Genomic DNA, 21,871 nt, shown 5'->3' on the forward strand with positions numbered 1-21,871 from the left:
GCCACGGGAGTTAATAAAACGAAGTAGTTTTAGTAAAACAACGCAAGTTTTAGATCAGCCAATGACAGAACGGTGGGGAAGCTTACTTTTACGTCGAGTGCAACTTCAGTTAAACTTTGGATGGTTTTAGGAGCTAAAACAACGGGCAAAATATGTGAAAAGCACAATACAGCTTGTCCATTGTGTTTGAATTATTCGAGTAAGTTATTCGTCTGAGGGTTATTCTTTGCAGACAGATAGATACAACGTGCATGACTTCCAAAAAAGTAAATAACCCGCCGATGAGAACCTCATAAATAAGTAAAACTAAAATATTGGTCAGCTCTGCATGGAATTACAAGGAGCTTGCTTCTACAAGCAGAATGAATGGTTATCCAGGATAGTTGTGAGTTAGCTAGTGGTCGTCTTCGTAGATGGTGGCTGGATGGAGGGCTTATTTGGATCAAAACACGATTGATTTGGAATAGATAATGCAACGGAATCGGTCATATTATCAAGCTCAAAATATTTAAAACTTGACTTCCTTCAAGCCCCACTTGATGTACAAAAACACGGGGGTGGCTTCGCCTTCCTTGTAGTACGAGAACGCCATGCCGGCTTCCGAGTCCATGGAGCGGAACATGTAGTATTGGAGGTCGTCGTACAAGCCCACGAGGGCCTTGACGATTTCTTGCGCGTCGCTCTTGAACGAGTCCAACGTTTCGTCGCTGGCGTTGGTCGCCTTCAAGTGCTTGATGATCTTGCGGAAGTACGACTTCAAGTACGTCTTCAGGTCGGCCTTCGAGTTGAAACCGGTCTCGGTGTACCCGAACCCGACGGATTCGTCGATGATGTTGTTGACGGTTTCCACGCTGTCGTCGACTTCGTTGTCTCCGCCGCCGAACGCGTCACCGCAGCCGACATCGACGTTCACGCCGCCCTTGGACACGGTCTTACTGGCCACTTCAAGCATACCAGGGATGAGGTTTCCCTCCTTGTCCTTGGCTTCGTACACCTTGTGCGAGTCCGAGACGACTTCGTCATCGGTGAAAATATCCATCCAGACCAACATGGTTGTTCAAAAAGCGTTCAAAAGTGAAAGTAAGCGACAAGCGAACGAGTGGTGGAAGGGCTCAAGTCGTTGATTCTCCCAGTATCCGGAAATACCGGATAATTCACCTTGGGATATGTATATGGACTGTCATCCTGCATAACCTGTGTATTTACATATTCTGTGGCGTTTTATTGCTATTCTGGGGAAGATCGAGGACGGCCCGTTTATCACATATCCCTGGCCATCCATAGAGCACGCTACAAATACTACGTAGTATTATGAATAAGAACCAGTATTTAGAAGGGCTCACTGGTCATGTCAAAGTAAAAGTAGATGTGAGACATACTAGTATGGTCACCCCATGTACGTTGAGAGCCTCTCAGAATTGATATCCGTACGATCCCAAAACTGTCGGTCCTTGTAGTGTGTCTGTCTGTCATCTTGATGTTTGAGCTTGGATGCAAACGTGAATATTATCGATTTGATATACAAATTTGGGGAGGGGGTGCAATCGAATCGCGCCTCCATAATCGATCTGATTGGTTGTTGAATTTCATAGAGAAGGTTTTGATTGGTTCATAATTTTGAGCTCATCTGAGGTAGCCAATCAAATCGATTTAAATTCCAACGAGAAACCACAACACAATGAAATTTCACTCGAAAGCACAATATGTACTACACTCACAGCGTTTATTCAACCGCCAAGTCATTTGACTTGAATCTTAGGCCCGGTCGCACTGCGCACCCTTCTATAGTACTGATCGAGGGTGGTAGTAGTTGCAGCGACGGGTACTTTCTCGTTGCGCTTGGCCAGCAGTAGCTGACGCCGCGTGCGTCCTTGGTTTCGGCGTAGCAAGAGATGGTTGTCGATCCAGGCGGTCACTTTGTCATGACCTTGTTGGACCACTTGAAACCCCGCGCGGAACAACGGATCGATCTCGATCACGTCCGCTGGCGTCGAAGATGAAGACGGAGGCGGCGGCGGGGTGGTCGTCGTTTGAAGAACCTTTCGGTAGAAGTACACGGCATGCCCTTCACTGGATCCTGCCATGGACGTGGGCAGGCGCCCGAGTTCTTCAACGTCAAAGCCGTACTGGCCCAGCACTTTTTTAGGCCCGTGGAAGCTCACAAAGTACCGCGACTCATGGCTGTCGTTGAAGCATTCGGCGATATGCGCCATCACCGCGGGAGGAAACCCCACGTCGAAGCTGTACACATGCGAGAACGGGTCCAGGGAGGACGCGTCCGTGATGTCGCCGCGCGTGAAGATGATCGGGCGCACCTTCTTGGCCACGGCGGCCGACGTCAGCACGCTGCGGAGGTTGTGCAGACTGAGTTCCCACCGCTGGTCCTCTAGCTCAATGCCGTACGAGATGGCGACCCCTGGGGCCACCGCCGCGTGGAAGTTGGGTTTGCCCAACCCGCTGCCAATGTCCAAAAATACAGACTGGTCGGTCAATTCGCAGTTGTCCACCATGTAGTCGAGGATCTTGGCCATGGAATTCTTGGTGATTTCGCCGTAGATCGCTCCACCGGCGCCGTTGCCACCCAACGCGCCCGTTTGCTTGTGGATGATTTGGTACACGGACGTGACGTCGTGCTGCACAAACGTCAGGTCGATGGCCTTGGACCTTTCGTCGCTCAAGGGCTTGGCTGTGGACGGAACCATCGGGCTTTCAGCCTTGGCTCGTTTTTTCGCGGGGGACGGATTGGGTGTGCCCAGGTTCCGTTTTCGTGGGCCAACAGTAGATGCGGTAGACGTGGCCGACTTGCCGGAGGCTGTCGTTGTCTTGATTCGAAGCGACGCGGCCGAGTTCATGACCTTGTCAATCAACGATCGTCTTCGTACGGAGGATGTGGTGCGACTGCTGATGGGTTCGCTCGCCGTCATGTTGACACCTCTTCGCTCCTCACGGTTCAACGCCGCCTTGCTGCGTCCTGCCAATGATTCCACTTGATTGGGTTCCCTCCAAATTAAGAATTACAAAAAATACCGGATACGTATCCGGAGTATATGGTTTAGTAAGCCCTGGCTTACTAGCACCTACTAGCACGTGACAAAACCCACTTTTCCAAATAGAAATTTCGGAAAGGCATACAAATTTCAAGCTAATTTTAAAATCGCATGTTGGTGACGTGTCTCCCAACCGCAGACTTTGCATCGGCTTCTTTCATTCTACGTTTCGAGCACATTTGACCATGGTACGTCCGTCAGCGCCGGCGGAACCCCTCAATCCCTGCATGTGAGATGACGTTTTGTTCGTGACGATATAGGCAGCCGCTGCACCAAGCCAAGGAACTTCTGCCCCGCCGTCTGGAAGCGCTGCTGGCCTCCGAAAGTACGATCACTGCAAAGACAGTTTTCGATGAATGTCGTCCTCACGTGGTCGTGTTGTATAGCCGGAAACCGGCCACCAAGAGCGTGAACAGCGGTCGTGGCATGGGAGGAAGCTCTGCTGGCGTCCTCCGCTTTTACACTGACGACGCCCCTGGCCTCAAAGTCGGACCCACCACCGTGCTCGTCGGAGCATTGCTGTTTGTTGGGTTTGTCGTGTTGCTCCATGTGTGGGGCAAGTTCCGTGGTTAGATACCTTGTATAAATAACGAAAAGCAAGCATTTAGACTCTTCCTTGCATTCTCGGCGCATCCACGCTGTTTTATTCCCTCATGCCACAAAGTAATGATGTCCAGGCTCTCTTCCACCGCGTAATCCCGAACTCCTTTCTCCGACGCTTACTGGAACGACCACGTATGCGATTTGGACATGTATCCATGCGTGAGATTGTAGGCAACATGGACATATCCTTGATCTCCCTCTCCTCGCATGTAGCAGCGGAAAGGTTGCTCATATGGCTTCTTTACTGTTGCTACCGTCGATCAGAGTCCTAATACACGAATATGATTTGCCAAAATAAGGCCTTAAATTAGCCAATCACGTTTACTTTGACGCCGCAACCTAGGGTTCTTGAAATCAAGAAAAACCTCGCAACATGGTACGATGGTGGCACGGCCACTGCGGCGGCCCCAAAGGACGTTCTCATGGCTTTCCTTCTCCTAGGCTGCCGACAGATACAACATCAACAGACAATGGGAGCACTTGCAGGCCAAGTACGTTGGAACGGGTCACGCAGACACGAGCAAATTGTACGACAATAAGCTTCCCTGATAATGATTTTGGCAGCAGTGCTTGACTTTGCCGCTGGCTGTGCTAGTGAATGGGCGGTGAACCAGCATCGCGATACATTGTCTTCCCACATCGGGCACAACGACATGTTGTCGTACTTTGCGGTCGCCGAGAACGAATCGATTGGTCGCGTCCGGTTCAACATGCTCGAAGTAAGTTTCCGCCGCCCCCTCCATTACGCGACATCACCATCGACTAACCGCCATGCATATGCTTGTATCGGTAGAAAATGATCCAACCGTGCGGACCCCCGCCGAAAAAGCAAGAGGAATAGCATCTCGACAGGCGAGTATTTTCGATTGTTAATACACACATGGTGCATGCATCCTACCATTCACCAAATCGACATGAGCTGGTTCTTTGTTGCATTGGGCATGCATCCATTATTATCTTCACGAAAGCACATGTTGCATCGAGACGACGAATGAACACGGCGTCGACTTGCATTTCATTCGAGTCTACGGAATCGAGGCAAATGGAACGTAGAGGTAGTCATGCATCGTGTTGGTGGTGGGAGTCGTCGACTTGTAGCTCGACACGGCCGACCGCACAGTGCATTGATCGTCTTGGAGCAGTATCCTCTGCTGTTTGGTGACGATGTCATGCAGTTGTTTGAGGAGGTGGCACTTTTGCACCAACAACGTCGACGACATGCGTGTCGTGTGCTAGTAGTAGAAGTCACGATTCACACATGTGACAAGTCGACGAACGATGTGTACGTCGTCACATACTTCATGCACATTGTCGGCAGTGAGCCACGCGCTGCTTCTCCTATCCCGTAGCTTGGTCGTTGGTGCATTTTCCAGCTTTTGCGTGACATACATGCGAAAAGCCTAGCCAATACATAATACTTCGAGTACTACATAGTAATTGCTAAACACCACCCACATATACGAATTCCAAGCTCCTCATATATCAGACGACTAGTTGTAGACTTAGCTCTCGTACGTCGACTTGCACTGGGGTCAACCTCTCTCGAGCCACATTGTTTGCCGAGCTAGTCGTCAATGGCCTCAATCGAGACGGAATCGCGTTTGCACCTAACTAGTGTTATTACATATTGCAAAACAATGGCATGCATACGGTTGAGGAGAATGCCTTACGTATTTGGACGACTTGTGAAGACTGGTGACACGGATGCTTCTTGGTCGACGCATCCGAAGAGGACGATGCGTGGCGCAGTTTCGGTGGCTTTGGGGGTGGTCGTCGGGACGCGTCTGTTGGTTGTTGTTGTTTATTGGTGGTGGAGATGGTCGAGAGTGTTTTCTGGACCCTAGCAGCTTTCATTTTCGACCGCAGTGTCACATCGTGGTCTTGCTTGACGAGCTCAAACAGCTTCCGCTCCCGATCCCGCTCGACGTTGAAGTGCATTTCCAGGCGCCGCTTTGCTTTTGCGTTGCCCGTGGCCGCCACCAACCGCGCCAGTCGCCGGTCTTCCTTTTGCAAACTTGCCTCGAGCAGCTACAATCATACATACGTCCTTGCATAATGCACCACCCTCGTTTGTCTCCCATAAACGTTAACCCATCACAAAGCGCATGACGGTATTATTGATGTACTCTGCGACGACGACGTCGCTCACCTGGACTAGATGCTGGTTTTGGGATGCCCTCACATGCTTCCATATGTTCGACTGGCTGCTCTCCTTCTGCATGCCACTCGGTTGAGCAACCAACCCCCGTGCCATCAAATGTCAACGGTTTCGCTTTCATCAATAGTCGGGATGGGTCTTATTTTTAGTCGCGTCGCTTCCACCATCTATCTCTACGGCATTGTAGGTCCAACCACGTTTTCACCAGTTGAAAGTGCACCATGGCCGACGACAGCGACTCGAAAGGGATGATTGCGCAAGAGGAGCGCGAGTTGAGGAGGGTGTTTGAGCACTTGGCGGGGTACCGCCAAAAGAAGAAGCTCAGCCACCTCGTCACGACGCTAAAGGAGCGTAAGGGCCAGCTCGAGTTCAGCAACTCCAACTTCAGTAGCAACAGCGCGCCTATTTTTGACGCGACGGGCAAGAAGATGACGCAGGCCGAGATCGTGCTCGAGCTACAAGAGATCGAGGCCAGCATCGACGCGAGCCACGCCGAGCTCCAGACGCTCAACTCGAACCAAGCTGCGACGACGTCTGTTCCCAAGAATATCAAGAGCGAAGACTTGTTCGATGCGATCAAAGCACTCGGCAAAGTGTGCTCGAAGAAAGAGATCAGCGACATGATCTGGGAGGCCGACGAGAACCTGGACAACGCCGTCGACTGGGACGAGCTCCGGGGCATGTTCAACCGCAACCTCCTCGACAAAACTGAGCTGGAACCCGTAAACTTGTTCAACGTCGTGCAGTTCATGACGTACGACAAGAAAATGTGCGGCACTATCACCGCCGACGACACGATGGCCATCCTGTTTGCCAGGTATGGCCAGTCGCAGCTCGAAACCAAGATGAAGACGCTGTTTGGCGACAGCGATGAACTCAGCTTCGTCAACTACCTCGACCGCGTCGGAAAGCAGCGCAAGCCCAGTGCCGCGAAACATTGACACGCATGTATGCTTGGACGACTACACCATGTCGCTGTTGCCATCACCGATGCTGCCCAAAGCAGTCGCATAGTCTCAAGAGTGAAAGGGGTGCAGAGGACGCTTAGACTTCGACTGGTAACATGAGATATTTTTAATCAATGCGACGTTTCGTATCCGGATGACATTCCGGATACATAATATTGAAAATGCCATAAGACTCGAATTCAAATGGCTGGGTACGACGAACTCATCCGACGCCTGGGCGAGACGCCTTTGAACGAAGGCTCGGCGCTGGCCAACCTTGAGAACGTCGACCAACTAGCTCGCGGCACCGATCCTGAAGATGCGACGGTTATCCTGGAAGAGGCTGTGGAGAAGACCCTGCGGTGCGCGGACCTCCTCGACAAAGCGATCCGTCTGTCACACAAATTCAACCACAGCATGCACGACAATGCAGAGGACATTCACGGCGACGCGTATGCCTCAGCCGTGCGAGAACTGATTGCCGCAGACGAGAGCGTGGACGCTGTTGCCCAAAAGTCCCAGGCGTTTCACGACGCGAGCAAGGCCAGCCGCGCGCTGCTGGCGCACGCCGACCCGAACGTCGCAAGCAGCAACGACGATGCGTTCCACGACTTGTATTTAGAGGAGTTTGCGACAGTGTTTGGCGACGAATTGGACCGGTTCCGTCAAGACGACACGTTTGAGGCCAAGGACGTGAGTTACTTGATCTCGTGCATAAAGGGTGGCGCCGACGTGTACTCGCCACTGGAAAAAGCGCTGTTTCTAGCCCCTCATTCGACTTAACAACACAATAATTCCAATATAGTGTACATGCATGGGACTTGCACACCTTACGACTCCATGTTGTTTTATACATGCACATACTATACAGTATATAGGCTCATCACGCGGTCACGACCATCCGCAACAGCTTGAGCATCTTGTCTTCGTTCTTGGCAATCGTGGCCTTGAGCGTGTTGATCTTGTGTACTTGTTCTTTGATCTGCTCGTCCACTTCGACCAACTGCGCAGACAGCGGCTGCAGCGCATCCTCCGACTTCTTTTTCTCGTCCTCGAGCACGTCGCACTTTTTTTCATACTCTTTCTTCCACACATCCAGTTCCCTCGCCATCGCTTCCATGTCTTCGTACACGTACTCGATGCACTTGCCCACGGGGTTGGTGGCCTGGCAGATCTTTTGGATGGACACGCGGAGGTCGTTGATCTCGGCGGCCGTGGACGTGCCGCCTTTGGTCTTTTCCTTGAAGGACTTGCGCCGCTTCCCCAGCCGAATGCCGCTATCGTTACCCTTGGCATCTTCGTCTTCTTTCGACTTGCGGTTTGCTTCTTCGTCGTCGTCGGCGGCAACGCTCTGATCCTTGAGAATGTCGCGAATCAACTTGCCGTGTGTCGTGTCGTCGTGTTGGAGCATGTTGTCGCGGTGGGGGTTGGTCCCTTTCTCCGCTGCGTCCAGCGTGTCATCGTCGCTGTCGGCATTGTCTCCGTCCTTCATGATGCCCACCGTGGGCGTCACTTTATCGTCGCGTACCAACCGGCCCACCTACAGCCAAGTCATCACATATTGTTTCCATGTGGCACTTGCCAAGTGATCACACTCACTCACCTCCTTGACGTTCTCCTTGAGCTTGGGTGGACGCCGTCGGGCAGTTGTCGGCCGCGCCGTGCGGTTCGCAGTGCCCGGCTTGGCGGACGAGTCGTCCTCGTTGCCGGCCGACTTAGCATCGCTCGCCAAGTCGCCGTCGTCGTCTTGTGCGGTCACCGCCATAGCCTTGACCGGTCCCGTCGAGTCGACTTTGGCTGCTTGCTTGGTTTCGGACGACTTCGCAGGGGGCTCATCTTGAGGCGCGGGGTTTTTTGCTACAACCGACGGTCGTTTAGCCTTGGACTCTGCCGACGGCGCTCTGGGCGCCGTGTCGCCTGCCAGAACACGCTGCACCGCCGCCGCCGAGTTGCCACTACAATACACACTCGTAAGCCATCACCTTGTGTGGATAGTCCAATGGATGGATGTAGCAACTCACGTACGCTTTCGCAGCAATCACAAGCAGCTGGAGAAACTTGTTGGTGTCGTCTGGCTCGAGCCCTGCAACGATCTTGGCGGGCTTGGCGTCCACTTCGACGTTTAATTGACACCCCACGCAGTGCAAGATCTTTTGCAAGTAGTCGATTTTGGGCTGCTTCTCCTTGATCGCGTTCGAGTCGAGCTCGTCCCCGGCGTACAATCCGTCAGCAAACCCTGTTGACCGCGTCACTTCGGACACGATGTCGTGCAGAAACCGGAACGGCGGCTTGCTGAGCAACTTGGCCGACATTTTCGGCTTGGAAATGATCGTTTCAACCATTTCCTTGGTGCGTTCGACGTCGCCATTGCATTCGCGCACCTACAAGGTGCAAAAACATGATATTAATCCTATCACATACAGTAGCAAGGGATGTGTTTAAGCTGGACGAATCATAAGGAATTGACTGACAACATAGGAGAGCCACGTACCTGAGCAGCATATTCACCACCGGCATCGTTATTCTCATTTCTCGTGGCCTTGCTGTTACTGCTTGGGCGACTGGAGCTCTCGGAGGAAGGCGGCTTAGGTTCGCTGGATGCTGAAGCTTGTGCGGTGGCTGCTGCCTCCTTCTCTCGCTCTTCCTTTGCTCGTCTCGCCTTATCCTGCATCCCTCCGTTAGAGATTCACGTAGGACATTGAAAACTAATGAAACGCACTCTCGCAGCTCGCTCGTCCGCCTTGGCTTTCTCCTCGGCTTCTTTAGCTTCGTCCCGGGCAGGCGGTGCCACGGCGGCAGTGGTTTCCTTGGCAGTCGATGGTTTGTCCTCACTGGGCAATTGCTTTGCGTCTGCAGCAGCAGCCCCACCCCCGCCACCAGATCCGGCTAACGTCTCGGCCAGCGGCGGGTACGCCACTTGAGTCTTTTGGACGGCGCCGTTCCAGTCCAAGGACGAATTCGACGCGGCGAGCGCGAGCTCCGTGAGGAAGATGTTGGTGTTCTCAGGCTCCAAGCCCGCGACGATCTTGGCCGACCGGACGTCAATCTCTTTGCCGTGGCATTGCCCCGTGAAATAGATCATTTTGTCGAGGAACTGCAGCTTCTGGTGTTTCTCCTTGACGTTGGCCGAGTCAAGCTCGAAGTCGGTGTACAGACCCTTGGCGAACCCAGTCGACGCCGTCACCGCCGCGAAGATGTCATGGAGGAAGCGGAACGGAGGTTTCTGAAGAAGCTTCTCTGCCAGCTTTGGCTTGGCAATGAGTGGTTGAAGGACCTCTTGCGTTCTCTTGATCAGCTCGTTCAAGTCACCCATGGTCGTTTCTTTGCGAGATGTTTGGCTCGAAAACGACGCCTTTTGAAAGGTCGCCGCCACCTTGATGGTTGATATCCGGACAACTATTATCCGGACTTTGTTCCGTGGTGAGTCTGAATTGATGAACAAGGTGCTCGAGGGTGTAAAAGTAGCGGGTGCCCTTGCTCGCTTCGGAAGCTTAGTCTTCTGCGTGTTGCAGGTGGGAGATGTTGTTCTGTGTGTCGGACCGAGCATGCTGCCGACGTTGAACGAGCACGGAGACGTCGTACTTCTCGACAAACTGTCGCCGCGCTTTCGGAAGCTTGAGAACGGCGAGGTGGTCATAGCCATGTCGCCAACAAATTTCCGACAAACCGTGTGCAAGCGTATCATAGCGTCCGAAGGAGAGACCGTGGGTCTCAAGCATCGCTACAACCCGAGCAAGATTGAGCTGAAGAAGGTCCCGAAAGGCCACGTGTGGCTTGAAGGCGACAACAAGCACGACTCGCACGACTCGCGGTATTACGGACCGGTGCCGTACGCGATGATCCAAGGGCGGGTGCTCTTCCGAGTAAGTCATCCCTACTACTTCTTCCCTTCATGCCATACTCATGACGGTATATGTAGCTGTGGCCGTTGACGCAGTTGGGACGGCTCGACACTGTCGCAACGTCGCTCGCCGCAACCGTTCCGAGCGAGCATTAGGTTGCATCTGTAAAGTTAGGTAGATAGACGTCGTTACTTATGTGCGACGACCCATTAAATACAACATGCGTACAATGTGTGTGAGCTCAATCGAGCCTGCCTTGAATTAGCCGGCGCCATTGCCATCCTAGGCGGATTTGCTTGGCTCCTATTTACATCGATCGTTCCATGATGGTTTAACTGCGCAAAAAAGTCGACCTTTTGTTTGTCGTCAAGGGCCACAGTGAATGTGGTGAGTTGAGCCAAGCCACACTTTCGCACTTGCAAGATCATCATCCATCACTCAACGCCCGTACCTTTGCACGCTGTTGCTAACACGCAATAGTATAATTTATAAAATATATTACTTTCTTGAGATATGATATCTTGAAAATTATGGACCGCAGAAATAAATCTAATAATCTAGATAACTTTAATCTATTTTTGGACAATCTATTTTGTTAAAACCATGAGCAAGGAATATATAATATTACTTCGAAGTATTTTACGCAGTGTATACTACCGGTAAAATAAGTACTGCGAAATGCTAAAGGGTTATATTAACTGTAAAATACTAGTTCTCAGGTAAAATATACTAGTACTTCGAAGTAAAAACAAAATGTGTCGCACTTACACTGTTAACCGAAATAGGTGGTATGCTGGTGACATCAACTCTAAGCTTCTCGTGCTTTGATTGGTGGAAATCATATAAGGGCACCTGACGTATTAAAATGCAATTGAATTTAAAACCCCATCCTCAAAACTTCATACGTTTGTCAAGTAATTTAATAATTTAGAAATCCCCTCATGTTCGAAACGTGAATAAAAATGAGCCTTGGCCACGTGCCTTTGGGATTTGTCGAATCTCAGACTGTCAGCTTCCGCAGCGCAGAAGTTGAGGGTCGGTGCTGCGTCAACGAGTACATGGGGACTGACCAGCAGCCGAGTGAATCAAGCATGAGCGCCTTGCAGGAAAACAATGATCATGTGGAGATATCCATGATGCACATTCCTCCTGGCGCACGCACGTCCGAATCCGAAGGACCAGAAAACCAAGTCGCCCCGATTCCCACGGACAAGAAGTTCCAGCTCGAGCCCCAACACGATGACGATGCCGCACATCAATCCGACGAAAAAGACTACGTCGATCCGACGCTGTTTTCCGCCGAGGTCTCGCGGCATTCCATCGACATCGCCGTCCGCCGCGCGCGAAATCTCGAGCAGGAGCTGCGGGATATTGAAAAGAACGCGCCACCACCGTTACCGCCTCCGAAAGCATCATACACATCCATGCTGACCACAGCCGTATCTTCCACCCTCCTGAGTGCGGTGAAGCGCATCTCGAGTTCCGCGTCCACAACACGGTATTCGCTCCTTGATCCGAACGCATCATCGTCGGAAGGGGGCGGCATTGTCGGCGAGCGCGACGTCCTGGAAGGTGACGGGATGCAGTTGAGTCCCGTGGGTGGCGGCAGCAGCGACAATGAAGACTTGTATCGTCGGACTGGCCCGCGACCTGCTCTACGAAAGATTTCCGCGTATGAAAAGCCCATATCGGCGGGCATGGTGCCAACCCTTCAGAGTGCAAAGAAGTCCATTGTGTGGATGCGGCTGCCGCACGAGACCGCCGACGACGACATCGACGTCGAGAATGCCTTGGAAGGGCACTCCCTCATTCACCAAGACCAGGTCAAGATCACCATCACATCACAACAGCAGGAGCGGCCGAAGCGCCAGCAGAAACCTGGCGTCATCCGCCGCCTCAGTCCCGTGGAGAAGGAAGCGCTGTACGAACTGCGCCCGGACCTGAAGATCGTGCCCAACTGGGCCCAGAAGTACCGCGAGGAGATGACGGGCAACCAGGACTCGATGCAGTGCAACAACTGGCTCGTGTGCCTCATTCTGTTCCTCATGGTGCTGCTGGTGTTTTTATTTTACATGATTGGCGTCACAAAGCCCGACGTCCGTTAACCGATAATACTCAGGAAAGGGTTTTGTCAATTCGGTCCTCCCAGCTCCCGTTCCACTCCCGTTCCGCTCCCGTTCAGCACATACTCTGCCAAATTTTGCATTCAAATGGGACGACTACTCGAGTATAAAATGCGATAAAGTGCCTTCACAAAGCAATAATAGGGTAACACAGAGAACGGTGTAAGTTAGACCGACCAATCACAACTTCCACCATCGTACTAGTAGTACATAGTAGTACATACTGCACATACTACTAGTACTACAGTATTAATAGTACCGAATAATTCGGGGTTTCGGGGTTAACTGTTAACTGTAAGTGCAGTGAAAACGTTTAACGTTAACAGTAAGCAAAAAAACGTTTACTATTAATATTAATAGTATTAATACTCGTTAACGTTACTAATACTCGTGACCAGTACGAATGTATAATTATGTAGTATTATATTACCTATTATAGTATACATGTACTGTACTACTTCGAAGTACACCAGTGCGATGTATTTTGATTAATTATTGCTCGTTGTTGTATCCAATCATATCGTTATGAGAGCCTAGTTAGGAGCATTGCGAGTAACTTGGTTGATGAGCATATGCAAGCATGAAGCATTGCTGTTAACGTTATTAATACATTGTACTACGTAGTATGAATGTATGATGTAACTCCCAATAGTATTTGCATCAAGAGGCCGCCCACTTCAACATGCCTACGAAGTCCTTCGAGTATAAAATGACCTCTCCAATCAAAGTTGACATCCGGATAATTAATCATTGGCCATACCCGCAAAAAATGTGTGGTCGATATATGGAATTTTGTATGCTAAAGGTTTGCCTCCCTGATTCGAAATCTTGCGATGACATCCGGATACTATCGATTGCCTCGCATTCACCAACGACTACCGGCAATTTCCACCACCGCCGCCGAATCACCATGTTGCGACTGGTGTCGAAGCACTCCGTGGCGATTCTACGCAACGCATCCCTGCGCGCATCGTCTCAATTGATGCTGGCCACTGCAGATGATGCCGTGCTGGGGGCACCATACATGACGACCCGGGCTAAGTCGACGTTGCCAACCCAATCTCAACAATCGACCGCATCCCCCGCTGCGGCCGACAGTGGCAGCGTGATGCCCGGTAGCTTTATCTACGATGATGCCACGTCATCCGAAGGAGCGGCCAAGTTCCCGTTTCAAACGGCCGTGTACGTCGTCCCGGGCAAACACAACCAGGGCAAAAAAGTGTCGGAGTGGATGTTCACGCTGCTCGAGCAGAGCATGGCAGATGGCAACGGCCAGTTGAACTTCGAGGACATGACGTCGTTGATCATCATGTTGGCAGAGCGTCAGTACTACCGTGAAGCCATGGAGGCTCTGCATTTCTCCCGCCAGAACAACTGCAAGCCGCGCATTGCCGCATACTCCAAGGTCATTTCATCGTGTTATGCGCACGAACGGTTCGAGTTGGCTCTGCAAGTGTTTGACGTGATGCGTCGCGACGGGTTCAACCCGTCCTTCGTCACATACTCCCGGGCGCTGTCGTCGGCGTCCAAGGCCAACCAACACGAGATGGTACGCCGTCTCATAGATATCCCGATCATGGCCCTCAGGATGAAATGCCAGGTGCTCGAGCTATTCCGGGAACTCATGCACGACTGGCCTGACCTCACGAGCGATTTGCAGAGCATTGCGTGCAATACCGTGCTCAACTCTTGTGCTCGCAACGGCGACTACGACACTGCCACGTGGATCTTGCAAGAAATGAAGACACGGGGGATTCCCATGAGTCAGATCACGTTCAACTCGTTCATGATATGCATGTCCAAAGCTGGAGCCATCGCCGACGTCCGGGAAGTTCTCGTGTTGATGGAGGAAGCAGGTAAGCGTGCACTTGTATTGTGAATTTGCTATAAACTTCCAAAATTAGTGTGGTTTGTCTAATCAAGGTTGAATCACGCTGGGAGAGTTCTGATTGGTTGAAAATACTTGTCCTTGAGCCAATCAAATCCAACTTAAATTGGATTAGCCAATAGCGTCGATTCGTGATTCGATTCATTCGGCGGCTAGATTATTCGATTCGACGGGGTCTGGAAATTTGTACCGAATCGACAATATCTTGTACTTCCTCTGTTCCAGGTTACTGCCGACATTTCAAAATTCGCATGTTCCAAGTTACTGGCGACATTTGCATTTCATTGGCTGTAATTCTTCAATTTCTATCAATATCGAACATTTATGACATTTCATTGGCTTACAATTGCTTTAAGCGCTGATTATAAACCAATCTTTTGCGAAAATTCATGCAATTCCCTTTCAAAGTATCATTCGCCCAAATTGAGTGAGGGGCTCGATTGTCTGTGTCAATTCAAAGTAAATGTCGGCAGTAACCTGGAACAGAGGAAGTACATATCTTCTTTTTTTTCTCTCTTTTTTTAATATATCGATCCAGTGTGCAAATTATTGCGATGTTTGACACATTGTTTTGGTGTATTGTATTGTCCATATTACCACATTGTATCGTTGCTTAGTATGGCCCGTTCGTACTGACTTTTTGACCGTGTGACGATGGAGCGTACGTAGGCACCTCGTTGAGTGCAAACGCGTACATGTGTGCGATACAGTCGTGTGCCAAGTGGAAGCGATGGGACACTGTAGTGACGCTGTTTGAAATGATGCGCGGCGAACACGAAAGCGTGTTCCTTGTGACCATTGCGGCCGCCATGATGGGGTATGTCAAGGAAGGCAAGCCGGAGGTGACGATGGCGCTGTACAAGGAATGTCTGGCCAACAATGTCGAGCTCAACCCGTTCGCCAAGCAGGCTATCGTTACGGCGCACTTGCATATGGGCACATACGAGGAAGGCCTCGAATTTTGCGAAGGGGTATGTATTGTGAATTTTCAGTCAAATTGATGAAAACTCGTTAACTAATCGAGCAAACGAGTATGATTGGCTACAAAGAATGAAGCTTGCAATATGATTGGCTGAAAAGATTGATTGTTGCATCTTGCAGTTACAAAGATACCTCTTAGTTTTATATGAAATTTCGAAGGTTTTGTTTTTCCTATCATGACGAATGATATTGTATAAACTTACTCATATGTGAGTAGATGCTGTCAGAACAACATGTGAAGGACGGATACCGTGGGCTCGTGTACAAGCTAAAGGTGCAGATGTTGATCGCGTTGAAGCGCGTGGACGAAGCCATCGCGCTACTGGAAGCAACCGAGCTGTTTATGGACAAGACCGTGAATTGCTACCGGCCGCTGATTGGCCATTTCATGGAAGCGCGGCAGTACGTGTGAATTAAATGATTCATTTATAGCGTGTTAACAAATGTTGGATTGTTTATTGGTGTAGATACGACATGGCGACAAAGTACAGCCAAGTGCTGTTTCAAAAGAACCAATATGTGTCCGCGTCTGACTGGATCCAAGCTCTGTCGTCGTCGATCGCGCTGCCCGACAAGACGGCGTACTGGGACTTCCGCCGGACCCTCGAGGTGCGCGGACCCGATGTGCTCGCGTCCATCCCTGGCGAGCTGTTCCTCGAGAGCTCCAAGACACACCAGAAGCCGCGGGGTATGCCGCCGAGAACACTGCTGTCGCCGGCTACCACCGTCCCCACCCCACCAAAGCAACAGTTGAAGGTATAGTAAGATTAATGGAAACACAAACACGTTTATGGAAGAAGATATACATCTGGTGGGGTTAAGTGCTTAAGCTGTCGACGTGACGCATGGGGGGAGGATCGCATGGATAGAGGATGCACTGTCCAACCGAGCCATGGATCGACGGTGCTTACAAATAACGGCGGGGGTTGAACGGTTTGCCTTCAATTTGATCGTGCTTGATCTGCTCCTCCATCACAAAGTGGTACACAATCGCCGCCGGCAGCACCGTGCCCAACAAGAACTTGCCCATGTTGGACGCGTTGAACGCGAATTCGCGGTCGCAGTTTTCACGGCCCCCATTCCACACCTCAATGTTCTTGTTCTTGTTCAATGAACCTCCGTTGCGGCGCTGCTGTCCCTTCATCTGCACCAACGCGAAGCGGGTGCTCACGTTCACGCGGCGCGCAAGTGTCTGGCTGAGGCTCATGCTTCACGACCTCCACGAATATGGAACTGGAAATGCGGTCGGATATCCGGATAAGAAGTCAGTATCACAATTAAAATTCAGCCCATTCTCTTGATAAAATACATCCTGAAAAAAATACAAAAATGCCCTTTCTATATCCGGATATCCAATCAAATCCCATCATTTTAGAAACCACTTTCGTCACTGGCGAACAATTCTGAAATTATATCGTTCTAGCCAATCCAAAAAGTCAAAGTAGTCGAAGTGGCCAATCCATTGGAATGAGATTCGACCACCTTATTGAGTTGTATGCATTTCGATCAGATTTTACAGACATTTTCGAGGATACAGATCCATAAGGTATACGGTAGTACAGTACAACTACGTAGTACAGTACCAGTGGTACAATTTAGTGTAGGCGTGGCTTCTACTACCAGAAGCCCCGTTTTCCAGTTGCTATACATATTGACCACTTCGACTACTTCGACTTGTTTGATTGGCTAGAACGAATTAATTTGAGAATTGTGACCAATATAAAGTGACAACTCGCATAGTGATTTCCCAAATGCTGGGATTTGATTGGATATCCGGATATAGAAAGGGCATTTTTGTATTTTCTTTAAAGATGGTAAAGTTAATCAGCTTATTTCGCAAAAACTACTAGCTAGCTCTCAAACTGGATTGTTTCTAATTTTTTAACAGTAAGTTAGTAGTTAAACTCCGTATCGGGTAGATAGATAATCGGTTACAGCTAGTAGATGTCGTTGTAACTGTCACATGGTGTTTGGATCGGACAGCTACCATCGCATCAAGGAAATGCAGCCCCAGGCACAGCAGCAGCGTGCGTGCGTCAAGTGCCACAGTGCCCACGTGCTTGTGCTCGAGCAGCGGCAACTCGTGGTTTGTGGAAGCTGCGAGTATGTGGCGCCCGTCGGACAAGAGTCGGCGACGACTCCACGCCTGCACAATGCCACGTTGCTCATTTACGACCGCCCAGTGCTGCACATCTTCCTCTCGTGTACGCAGCATATCGAGCTCCATGGGAAACCAGCGCGCATCTTCGCTCCTCGTGACTAGATCCTACGTAGATGGACACGACCGCTACCAGAAAGTGGCGTTGGCCCTCAAAGATCACTGTAACACCTCAACTATTCGTGTCCGAAAGTTCCTTTGTAATCCCGTCGATAGTGCGGTCCCGAGGACATGTGGTGTGGGTCGATGTTGAAAAGCTGACCCCTGGTACGTCATCACGTTGTCATGTTTGCATGCCGCCAATGCATTAAGCCACTTTAGGATGTGATTGGGAATCGGGTATTGCCGATGCGCTCACGTGGGTTAAAGAAGCCCAGGAGAATGGCCGGGTGCTGCTGCTCATGACCCCGCACGCCCTCCGCCGCCCGGACGGGTACTGCCTCAATGAAATCGCCCGCGGTATATTGCTTGACCTACCACGTGGTATTTATTCCCCGTGTCTAACTTTATGCGGCAGCGTCGTCGCTCAAACTCAACATTTTTCCCGTGCTCGTGTGCGACAGCGAGCCGCCGCAGTCGATCTCCATGTTGCCGTACTTTGACTTGCAGTCGAGCTTGCCGCGCGAGTCGCCGATGGCCGCCTCGGAATGGGACGACCTGGTCGCGACGTCCATGACCTCGATTCCATTCCAAACCAAAGTGCTCAAACTCACGGGGTTGCTCGAAGCTGTGAGTACTTACGTACAGTCGTAGTTTGACCAATTTGTTAATATACATTAGTGCGAAAGCATGCGCAGCGCAATGGTGACGGCGATTGGAGGGCTAGACAACCTGCACTTGTTTCACGGCGGGCCTACGGACACCATCGACGACGCCAGGACCCCGACATATAGAAAGGTGCTGTCTCCCAAGCATCCTTGTCCTTCGCTCCATCAGCCGCCTACGAGCGCTATCCTGGACGCTACTCCTCAGCCCCAAGCTACCAGGTAGACCTCCTACCTGCAACACTCTATATTGTTGCATTCTCACAGATTTATATTTTGTTGGTGGTGTAGATACGTGTTTGTGTTTGACGACACGAGCGCCCCCCTTGCGTTGAAATTGCACGCTGATTTGACCGCCCAGGGTAATAATATATATGTATATAACATGCAATCCACTATATATATCAATATATCCGACTAGGGTTTAACATCCATCCCCACGTGGCGCCATCTCCGACAGACCCCCACGCCCGCCGAGACGCCATCTCATGGGCCGCTCCCGGCAAGATGATCTTGTTCCTCACCCCCCAAAGTGTGGGACGACCTCATGGCAAGAAAATACCTCGTCGTCGTCATCACCTAGTAGTTGTGTTATTGTCCTTTCGGTCAAAATTCGGACTTTTGTATTGTTGTGAAATCGCTATAAAATTCCAAAATTCGCGCGGCTTGTCTAATCAATATTGAATCAAGCAGGAGTTCTGACTTAGTTGAATATACTTGTCCTCTCTGAACGAGCCAATCAAATCCACTCAAAATTGGATTAGCCAATACTATCGTCGATTCGTGATTATTTGATTCGGCGGTTTGGAAATCTGTACTACCGAATATACCACAATATTTATTTGCCAAATCCATCCATCGGTATTTTGTACTGAATTTTGTAAGTGTTATGTAAAAAATGTCCAGCGGTGATGCCCACCACACTAATTTAAGTCACACACTAATTATTGTTGAACTGATGCTTTGCTGCAATCGGATTGGCTAAATTCTTCTGCACATTTTGTTGTGTCGATACATTGTCGCTCCAGTTTTGTATAAACACAACAATATAGTACGCATATGTCACATTGTATATTTCACCCAAATTTGGACCTGTGAGTCCTTGTGCCAAATAGCATTCGAATCCTATTGATCTAAGTTTAGGTTGTACAAAGTATACTATAATAAGATTCGTACTCTGTATATATATATTATATATGTATGTACCAATGTGGGCTCCCGAATCAAACATTTTTTGGATTGGCAGATATTCGACAGAACGACATGGTTTGATTGGCTAAGGCGGCTATTTACTCCATTCTATCAAGACTTTCGATTCTGCAGTTTCGAATCGATGTGATATATATATATATGTATACTAGGCGTGTGTCTGAATGACATTTCCGCGGGTATGGCGTCCGGTGTTGGGTTCGTGCCAGTGATGGTGCGTCCTTGCGAGATCCCCCTGAGCATCTGTCGCATCCAGTGGCTCGACCTGAGCGACTGCCTCACGCATCAACTAACTAACAATAACGTCGTTAACGACGTCAAGTACGCGGTCCGTCTGCCGCAGGTATTGATAGAATAATAGTTAGTATAGACGATACCTTTTGGTGATCCTTCTTTTGATTGGCAAGATATATGTGGTATTAGTGTTGTTTATTGTTTCTATGTTTGTATATTATTAGCATCCAATACGTTTGGTGATAATTATATATTCCTGCTAACATCCAATGAAAAATCCAGTTGGTCACAGCCTTGCGCGGGAATTTAGACCACGACGGACAGCAAGCGCGGTTGTTCAGGTACTCACGACTAGCCTTCAATATACACCTCAACAATGCCATATATATATATATATATATACATATATACGTGGATTTATCGTTATAAATTCTCATGTGTGGGTGGTGGTATAGCATCTTTTCTCCGTTTTCGTTCCAAGCAGAGGTACATAATATAAATATATATATATATTCACCTTCGTTGGCAAAAAATAGATCTATTCGTCCACCCAATACATAAACACCGTGTGCTTGTAGATTTCAAAGTTCACCCAAGGCTTTGCAGGGCGGGAATGGGTCATGGACCAGCTCACTGAGTGGAAAGCGAGCTCAAGTCAGACGTTTTGGATCACTGGTACGATACAACTACTTAAATCGTATCATATATATATATATGGCGATGCTAGGTCAAATTGGGACTGGGAAGACCGCCGTTGCAGCGTCTGTGATTCAAAACCAGCCCGAAGTGCGTGCGTTTCACCTGGTGAGCAAGGAGGACGAGCAGACGCAGAACCACCGCCGCTGCGTGCTCAGCCTCGCGTACCAGCTCACGACCCAACTCCCAGACTACGCCGCGTTCTTGCAGTAAGTCTGTATAGTAGCTTCTCTTGGTTGACAAAAATAGTATTTATAGTGAAGCTATAATACTGTACTTCCACAGGCTCTTGTTACGACTTCATCACAGTTACTAAACCCTTCTTAGTAAAGAACTACTAGTATATATTAGATTTCATATAATAAATACTTTTTAAAAAATATTAAAAAATAGACAATTTTTATTATTTTAAAATGAATTCACTTCCATGAATATCTAGACAAGGCGACCAGCCCCTTGAAGAAATCGTGTCCGTGTCATGTGTGGCGGAGCTGGTCCACTCGCTGCTTGTCGTGCCGTTGAATGCAATTGCGCAGCCGTCGACGGTGCCCCTCGTACGGAACATACTGTCTTCGTTTCATGATGATGGATGATGCTGCCTAGAGTTACCTTGTCCATTTTCGCAATATGTGGACTTTTGTGCTAATTCGCCATCAAATGTATCGATCGATCGATGGATTGTTGTGTGTAGTACCGACTGTTGTATGTAAAACAAGGTGTATTTCATCACACTAATTTATGTCACAAACACTAATTTACGTCACACACGGATTCGATTTGGAGGATGGTTTCTTGTAGGAATATGATTGGCTACATATAAAATCTTCTGCTGATTTTTGTGTCCATTTATGTGATTGTGTCGACGATTCATTTTTCTGCATGTTGCTCCAGTTTAGCATAAGGATGTGCGTCTGGTAATATTTCAAAAATAATATTCCATTTTCTGGCAACATGGGATGATACTCAATCAAATATGTATATATTTTCAACAAATTGGAGGTAATAGTTATCCAGTTTATAATAATATGGCGTAAGGATGGACCTCGTCAAAGAGTAAATCCCTTACATTGTAATGATTGGATTTTTGGGGTGGTAAAAAACTCTTCCCGCAACGCATGTTTGTCCTATGTACTATTGAATTGGGCCCCAAAATCGATGGCGTTTTGGGTCAGAATATGTGTATTGTAATATTCTTAAACAATATATATATATATATATATA

General features: G+C 49.4%; 13 protein-coding genes across 15 annotated transcripts in view; 8 read left to right on the top strand and 5 right to left on the bottom strand.

The window, feature by feature from the left end:
• Positions 1-453: 453 nt before the first annotated feature.
• H257_11761 (hypothetical protein) lies at positions 454-1,102 on the bottom strand. Its single transcript, XM_009838783.1, has one exon. It carries the CDS (start codon positions 1,049-1,051, stop codon positions 509-511), a length of 543 nt encoding a protein of 180 aa, XP_009837085.1. The 5' UTR covers positions 1,052-1,102; the 3' UTR covers positions 454-508.
• Positions 1,103-1,686: 584 nt separating this feature from the next.
• On the bottom strand, positions 1,687-3,001 carry H257_11762 (hypothetical protein). Its single transcript, XM_009838784.1, has one exon. The coding sequence runs from the start codon at positions 2,922-2,924 to the stop codon at positions 1,740-1,742; it is 1,185 nt and encodes a 394-aa protein (XP_009837086.1). The 5' UTR covers positions 2,925-3,001; the 3' UTR covers positions 1,687-1,739.
• A 193-nt stretch (positions 3,002-3,194) lies between these two features.
• On the top strand, positions 3,195-3,674 carry H257_11763 (hypothetical protein). The gene is made up of 3 exons (XM_009838785.1): positions 3,195-3,235; positions 3,308-3,372; positions 3,434-3,674. The coding sequence occupies exons 1-3, from the start codon at positions 3,233-3,235 to the stop codon at positions 3,618-3,620; spliced, it is 255 nt and encodes an 84-aa protein (XP_009837087.1). The 5' UTR covers positions 3,195-3,232; the 3' UTR covers positions 3,621-3,674.
• A 308-nt stretch (positions 3,675-3,982) lies between these two features.
• H257_11764 (hypothetical protein) lies at positions 3,983-4,612 on the top strand. Its single transcript, XM_009838786.1, has 4 exons — positions 3,983-4,026; positions 4,092-4,177; positions 4,246-4,369; positions 4,444-4,612. Exons 1-4 carry the CDS (start codon positions 4,024-4,026, stop codon positions 4,489-4,491), a joined length of 261 nt encoding a protein of 86 aa, XP_009837088.1. The 5' UTR covers positions 3,983-4,023; the 3' UTR covers positions 4,492-4,612.
• H257_11765 lies at positions 4,570-5,904 on the bottom strand (the record flags this gene model as incomplete). Of its 2 annotated transcripts, XM_009838787.1 has the most annotated exons (5): positions 4,570-4,882; positions 4,949-5,050; positions 5,166-5,257; positions 5,321-5,678; positions 5,800-5,904. In XM_009838787.1, the coding sequence occupies 5 exons, from the start codon at positions 5,902-5,904 to the stop codon at positions 4,676-4,678; spliced, it is 864 nt and encodes a 287-aa protein (XP_009837089.1). In that variant the 3' UTR covers positions 4,570-4,675. The 2 variants fall into 2 exon arrangements, with proteins under 2 accessions (XP_009837089.1, XP_009837090.1); XM_009838788.1 differs by having other exon boundaries at positions 4,570-5,050.
• Positions 5,905-5,917: 13 nt separating this feature from the next.
• Positions 5,918-6,903, top strand: H257_11766 (hypothetical protein). The gene has a single exon (XM_009838789.1). It carries the CDS (start codon positions 6,030-6,032, stop codon positions 6,747-6,749), a length of 720 nt encoding a protein of 239 aa, XP_009837091.1. The 5' UTR covers positions 5,918-6,029; the 3' UTR covers positions 6,750-6,903.
• A 40-nt stretch (positions 6,904-6,943) lies between these two features.
• H257_11767 (hypothetical protein) lies at positions 6,944-7,581 on the top strand. The gene has a single exon (XM_009838790.1). It carries the CDS (start codon positions 6,960-6,962, stop codon positions 7,536-7,538), a length of 579 nt encoding a protein of 192 aa, XP_009837092.1. The 5' UTR covers positions 6,944-6,959; the 3' UTR covers positions 7,539-7,581.
• Positions 6,948-10,105, bottom strand: H257_11768 (hypothetical protein). Its single transcript, XM_009838791.1, has 5 exons — positions 9,475-10,105; positions 9,247-9,420; positions 8,781-9,136; positions 8,359-8,710; positions 6,948-8,295 (listed from the first exon to the last, which is right to left on the bottom strand). Exons 1-5 carry the CDS (start codon positions 10,066-10,068, stop codon positions 7,639-7,641), a joined length of 2,133 nt encoding a protein of 710 aa, XP_009837093.1. The 5' UTR covers positions 10,069-10,105; the 3' UTR covers positions 6,948-7,638.
• A 70-nt stretch (positions 10,106-10,175) lies between these two features.
• On the top strand, positions 10,176-10,842 carry H257_11769 (signal peptidase I). The gene is made up of 2 exons (XM_009838792.1): positions 10,176-10,618; positions 10,675-10,842. The coding sequence occupies exons 1-2, from the start codon at positions 10,190-10,192 to the stop codon at positions 10,750-10,752; spliced, it is 507 nt and encodes a 168-aa protein (XP_009837094.1). The 5' UTR covers positions 10,176-10,189; the 3' UTR covers positions 10,753-10,842.
• A 747-nt stretch (positions 10,843-11,589) lies between these two features.
• Positions 11,590-12,752, top strand: H257_11770 (hypothetical protein). The gene has a single exon (XM_009838793.1). The coding sequence runs from the start codon at positions 11,656-11,658 to the stop codon at positions 12,700-12,702; it is 1,047 nt and encodes a 348-aa protein (XP_009837095.1). The 5' UTR covers positions 11,590-11,655; the 3' UTR covers positions 12,703-12,752.
• An 819-nt stretch (positions 12,753-13,571) lies between these two features.
• H257_11771 (hypothetical protein) lies at positions 13,572-16,845 on the top strand. Its single transcript, XM_009838794.1, has 5 exons — positions 13,572-14,269; positions 14,321-14,576; positions 15,278-15,579; positions 15,807-15,991; positions 16,057-16,845. Exons 1-5 carry the CDS (start codon positions 13,631-13,633, stop codon positions 16,349-16,351), a joined length of 1,677 nt encoding a protein of 558 aa, XP_009837096.1. The 5' UTR covers positions 13,572-13,630; the 3' UTR covers positions 16,352-16,845.
• On the bottom strand, positions 16,010-16,845 carry H257_11772 (hypothetical protein). Its single transcript, XM_009838795.1, has one exon. The coding sequence runs from the start codon at positions 16,794-16,796 to the stop codon at positions 16,497-16,499; it is 300 nt and encodes a 99-aa protein (XP_009837097.1). The 5' UTR covers positions 16,797-16,845; the 3' UTR covers positions 16,010-16,496.
• A 707-nt stretch (positions 16,846-17,552) lies between these two features.
• Positions 17,553-21,871, top strand: part of H257_11773 — a gene marked incomplete at its 5' end in the record, with an annotated part of 7,532 nt that continues 3,213 nt past the window's right edge. The window contains 14 exons of one of the 2 annotated variants that reach the window (XM_009838796.1): positions 17,553-17,793; positions 17,864-17,911; positions 17,964-18,014; positions 18,069-18,206; positions 18,265-18,476; positions 18,528-18,733; positions 18,803-18,873; positions 18,933-19,061; positions 19,873-20,063; positions 20,237-20,295; positions 20,410-20,440; positions 20,533-20,629; positions 20,682-20,859; positions 21,090-21,204. In XM_009838796.1, coding sequence (XP_009837098.1) covers positions 17,553-17,793; positions 17,864-17,911; positions 17,964-18,014; positions 18,069-18,206; positions 18,265-18,476; positions 18,528-18,733; positions 18,803-18,873; positions 18,933-19,061; positions 19,873-20,063; positions 20,237-20,295; positions 20,410-20,440; positions 20,533-20,629; positions 20,682-20,859; positions 21,090-21,204 — 1,767 coding nt within the window. Of the gene's footprint in view, positions 17,794-17,822; positions 17,912-17,963; positions 18,015-18,068; positions 18,207-18,264; positions 18,477-18,527; positions 18,734-18,802; positions 18,874-18,932; positions 19,062-19,872; positions 20,064-20,236; positions 20,296-20,409; positions 20,441-20,532; positions 20,630-20,681; positions 20,860-21,089; positions 21,205-21,871 lie in introns of those variants that run through there. The other variant, XM_009838797.1, reaches the window with a different exon arrangement.

The sequence above is a fragment of the Aphanomyces astaci genome (assembly GCF_000520075.1).
Source record: "Aphanomyces astaci strain APO3 unplaced genomic scaffold supercont1.35, whole genome shotgun sequence".
Lineage (NCBI taxonomy): Eukaryota > Oomycota > Saprolegniomycetes > Saprolegniales > Verrucalvaceae > Aphanomyces > Aphanomyces astaci.